The sequence below is a fragment of the Pteropus alecto genome, unplaced genomic scaffold (genome assembly GCF_000325575.1).
Source record: "Pteropus alecto unplaced genomic scaffold, ASM32557v1 scaffold160, whole genome shotgun sequence".
Lineage (NCBI taxonomy): Eukaryota > Metazoa > Chordata > Mammalia > Chiroptera > Pteropodidae > Pteropus > Pteropus alecto.
The window spans coordinates 1,580,804-1,585,993 of NW_006429864.1; the positions used below are offsets into that span (position 1 = coordinate 1,580,804).

The 5,190-nt window shown below is 51.7% G+C and overlaps 1 protein-coding gene across 1 annotated transcript in view; it reads right to left on the reverse strand.

Moving 5' to 3' along the window:
- ELL (elongation factor for RNA polymerase II) overlaps positions 1-5,190 on the reverse strand; it is a 56,621-nt gene that overhangs the window by 17,566 nt on the left and 33,865 nt on the right. The window contains exons 3-5 of the mRNA XM_006904311.3: positions 5,011-5,132; positions 4,490-4,653; positions 2,132-2,397 (exon numbers count right to left, since the gene is read on the reverse strand). Coding sequence (XP_006904373.1) covers positions 2,132-2,397; positions 4,490-4,653; positions 5,011-5,132 — 552 coding nt within the window. The remainder of the gene's footprint in view (positions 1-2,131; positions 2,398-4,489; positions 4,654-5,010; positions 5,133-5,190) is intronic.

The following is a 5,190-nucleotide window of genomic DNA, read 5'->3' on the forward strand; positions in this document are numbered from 1 at the left end:
TCCGACAAGGGCCGATATCCAAAATATACAAAGAACTCATACAACTCAATAACAACAACAACAACAAAAAACAAACGATCCAATCAATAAATGGCAGATTATTACTGGAATATTACTCAGCCATAAAAAGAGATGAAATACTGCCATTTGTGACAACATGGATGGACCTCGAGATAATCATGCTAAGTGAAATAAGCCAGACAGAAAAAGTTAAAAATCACATGATGTCACTTATATGTGGGATATAAACCTAAAACCAACAAATGAACAGGACAAACAAACAGAGACTCAGGGACATGGACAATGGACTAGTGGTTACCAGAGGGTAGGAGGTGGAGGAGGAGGAGGAGGGGAGAGGTAGAAGGGGTGTAAAGGGAGTCAAATATAGAGGGATAGGGGAAGGGTGAAGTGGGTAAAGGGAATCAAATATATGGTAGCTGAAGGAAACTGGACTTTGGGTGGTAATCACACAATAGAATATATAGATGTCAAATTATAATGTACACCTGAAAATTAAATAATTGTATTAACCAATGTTACCCCAATAAACTTAATTAAAAAATAAATAAATAAAAAACAAAACAAAACAAAACATGTGCCTTAAAGATTCCTGAAGTTGTGAGGGCCACTGCCCCAAAGTGGGCACTTCTGTCTACCTTGCTGGGCACCCTGGTCTCCCACACACGCATGTATAACTATGTGTCACTATTTTTCCCTATTGCTGGTTTCTAAGAGAACTCCATATTAGTGTTTTCCACAGGGAGCATTTTTAATGGCTGAGTAATATTCCAAGTGGCCATACTGTGATTTACTCAAATGGTTCTCCTTCGTTGGACACTGATGCGTTTCTAGTTTCTCTGTAGCATAAACAGACACCTCTGTGTGCAGGCTTTTCCACGCTGGCAATGGTTTTCTTCGGCCTGCTTCTCAGAAGTAGGATTAGTGGGTCAAAGGCTCTTAATGTTTTTATGTTTTTTGATACATTTTGCTGAAATGCTCTTCAGAAGGACCACCTACCTGTCAACACTCTCACCGATAAGGATGTCTCCCAAGGGGAGGGGTAGGGAGGCACCTGCCCATGGGCCCCCAGTGTCTATGGGTGGGCCTGGATCCCAGCCCAGATCCGCAACCACGCATGGAATGCAGCTCCATTTTTTCCACAGAGGAAGGTCACAGAGGCCTCTTCTCCCCACCCTTGCCCTTTGCCATGAACTCTTGGGGGGTAAGGGTAATGAAGGACCCCAGCTGGAGCAAATACCGACATCCTCCTACCAAGCATGCTGCATGGTTCACACCAGCCTCAGGCTACACTGAGGACAGGGAAGACAAGTAACCAGAGTTCTGCTGAAGAACTCAGTAAATATAGAAACTCTTCCTCAGATATCGGTACCATCTTGGTATGGGCTTTCTGCCGCAGGAGGTGCTAGTCAAGTCTCAGAGCAGAAAACAGGAAAGGCAGGTGAGCTGGCAGAGCAAAGAAGAGGCTTGATCACACCTCCTCCTCAGGGTACTGATATAACTGTCCTCACAGCAGCACACTGGAGTGGTATCTGCATGGCCCAGTAGACATGGTGGAGCCAGAGCAAGCCACTCATTTCCCAGGGGTCCTCCAGCTGCTTCCTGGAGCCACGGGAGCCAAGGCAGGGCCTTACTCCAAAGCCCAGCCTGTTTCTTAATAGCAGGCTCCACTGCCAGCACCATGTTCCCGCTGGCTAAGCTCTTGGCCCCACAAGAGGTGCTGCAGTCATGCCCTAGGCACAGATGGAGGCTAGAGGGTCCAAAAGTGAAGCCCCCTGCCTAGAGTCACAGCTGGTGAGAGGCAGGGAGGCCCTTGTGACTGCTGAGCCCGAGCTCTCACTAACTCACATGTATGGGTTCCCCAGGTTTTACTCTATTCTAAAAACCTTGAGCAATTGAAGTCTTAGATCCACTATGCAGTGCCTGCTGCTTACATGTTAGCAGATGGCAAGGAGTGCAGTGCTGGCCTCACTCTGAGCCAACCCCTAGGCCCCCAGACAGTAAGTGCCACACTCCTAGCCCACTGCCTATCCAGACCATCTACAGAGATTGCTCACAGGCTTGCTGGACCCCACCCCTACCTACCCCAGCCCAGCCCTGGGCAAGCACGCACCTGCTGGAGGAGACTGTCCAGCATGTCCTTATCCGCCTGCGCCAGGCCATCCTTCTGTAGCCGCAGCAATAATTCAGCTTTCCGGTAGGGCCTCAGTGCCAAAAGGTGTAGTACCCGGTCACGGAAGGGCCTCTGAGACACCCCACCGCCCCCGCTAACACCGCTTTTCTTGATGGCACTTGCCAGATTGATGGGGGTTGCACGCTTCCGGGAGGGCACAGCATCCATCGCCCCTGGGGCTGGTTTCCGAAACTGAACCTTCTTACCTGCCACAAGAACCAGGTATTAAGGATTGAAGGGGGTTTTGGGGTGGCCAAGATGTCCCACTGTCTGTAACCAACACCAAGTTCCTAAGCATGGGAAGTGATGGCCAATAACACTGCACCCCTAACAAGCCAGCATGCCCAGCCTGGCCTGCTTGGTGGGGACTTTGGGCGGCTGAGAGTACCACCTGCTGACCACATACAGCTCACTGGGCACCTGCAGGATCAGAAGTGGGAGCTGCAGGAAGTAGAAGCATGTTTAGGGCCATTAACTGACTTCATTGTGGACAACCTGAATCCTGGGGGCCAAAAACGCCAACTACCACAGGGAGAAAGAGTTGGTCTATGACCCTTTTTGATGTTAAAAGGTTGGGGAGTCCCTGAACTGCCAGACGCAGGTGCCCCAAGAGCCTGTACTTCATAGCCCTATGCTGCCCCTAAGGGATCCGCCATTCTTTTATGAAAAAAAGGAATAAAGGTGTCAGGACTGCTTGGCAGCTGCTCTGGAGACTGAGGTGCTAGCAGCTCCCCAGCTGTAGCCCCAAGCACTCACTCCTTGGGCAGATGTGAGTTGCCTAGAGCCCCAGGGGCAGTGGGCTGCTCCCCACCCTCCCTGTACAAATAGACTATGGGTCCAGTACAGCCATCCCTCCATCGAGCCAGTGAGTACTGTTCTCAAGGGAGGAAGTTGTTAACTCTGTCTTGAACGGAGCCTCTGCCATGGAGGGCTGTGAATGGCCAAAAGGTCAGCCAACGCCTTGAATCCTTGGGCCAAAAAATTCTTCACATGACTTCTTTTTGCTCTTATCCCTCAAATCTGATTTGTCAGATTAACACAAGAAGTGCTTTTCGAATCCTCGGGGCCTGACTTCATCCCCAGAGGACCCAGCTGAAGGGTTGACATGGGGAGGGGAGAGGCCTGACACAGTCGGATGTGCCCATCTGTGTTTTCAGAGACTGGCAGATGAGGGTTTCCATCATATTATAAACCACAGCAAAAACTCTTGTTGTACCCAAAGTGATCCAATAAGACAAATTTTGACCAAGTTTTTGGCCAAAGGACCCAGAAATTTAAGATGTGTATGAATGTCCACATTTGCATATTTAGGTGACAGCAAGTAGGTGAAGCACTTTTGGATTCTGACCCTAGCCGCGGGCTACTCACAGCCCAGGGCCCGGGCTCTCTGGGCAGCATGGCCACACCCACTAGGGCCCAGCATGACTGGTAGGACAGACTCCTGCAATGAAGTCTCAGGTTGCATTCAAAGCCAACCCCACTGCCAAGCAAGGAAAATCACAGGCTTGCTTTGCGGGGGGGGTTGAAATCTTCCCACCTCTTCTCAAGACAGAAACTCCATGAAGCCATCGAGGTCCTCATTTGCTGTGAACCAGTTCATGCTTCTCTAACTTTATGCCCCTCTTTACCTGGCAATAAAGTCTGATGACTCTTTAACTCTGACTAGGTCCAGGACGTGGGAAAGCTGCAGCTGGGTGGTAGAGCTTTCTTAATAAACTCTACTTTTCTCCCCATTTTTAACATTGTTGGTATCTCAATTTCACAATAATTTCTGAGCAGATGCTGAGCTGCTGGAGCCTTCTAGGTGAGCAGAGATCAATGCCTTTCCTTCCAGGTCTCAACCCAACAGTCCCTCGCTGGTCCTAACACAGCAGCAGGCCACCATGTCAGCCACAACGGCCTTGGGTAGGAGTCAGCTGGGCAGGTGAGGGCAGAAGGTGACAGCCAGAGGAAAGATGGCAACCCTAACTTCATGGAGCATGTTTGTGACCCTGAAAGGCAGAGGTCCCTGAAGCCACGACCTGGGAGAGGGCCCATGGATTCAAATTTCTCCAGTTCTCGGACACTGCGTCTACTTGGAGGTTTGGAGGTGGCAGATGAAATAGCCCTCAATCAATGCAGGAGGATCTTCTTCCTGACCCGACATGAAACTGGCTGGTCCAGCTCGGGGGCCACAGCTCTGTCATCTACCATTCCTACTCCTGGCCTGGACAAGCCCTGAATGCCTCTGGCTCCTTAAATAGTTGCCCACAGGTGGAACCCCCCGCCATGGGTGGAGCTCCAGGCCCCCATCCTCACCCAAGTAGCGTCCTCCAGGTTTGATGACAATGGCACCACGGCTCCGAGTCTCCTCCTCAGCCTGCGCCATGCTCTGCCGCGCCTTCTGATAGGAGTCGTCAGTGGCGCACACTGTGATTTTGTCCTGGATGCTACCCAGGCAGTCCAGGTGGACATCCCCATGGCTGCAAGACAAGGTGCCGGGAACCAAGATGAGAACACCTGGGAGATGGGGAGACATCTTGGGGCCTGCACCCTCCCACCCCTGCCGGGAAACAGGGCTCAACACTGACTGGAGCCACGTGGTTTCAAAAGGGTACACCTTGACCCAGAAGAAACAAGAGGACCCAGGCCCCTGGGCCAGAGGCAACACGCCAGGACCCACACCCACACTCTGGACACAGTGAAAAGAGCCAGAGCAGCTCATCTAAAAGAAAGGGGCACTGGGCCAGAGATGGTGGGCAAACATATGCACAGTGGGCTAGGTTGTGGGAGCCCCAGGGTGGAGGTTGGAGAGGCAGGGCTGTCCCTCCGGGCCTCACCTGGAGATGTACTGCTGGATGCAGTCGAAACTGCCCTGGGGGCTGTCGCGGCCGATGTTGGAGAGGTAGAAGGAGAAGGTCCGAGCCTCCGAGGGGCAGTTGGGCTGGGGGATGGAGATGTGCTGCATGGAGAGGGGGGTGTCATCATGGGGGCAGCAGCACAGAGGGGACCATGGGACA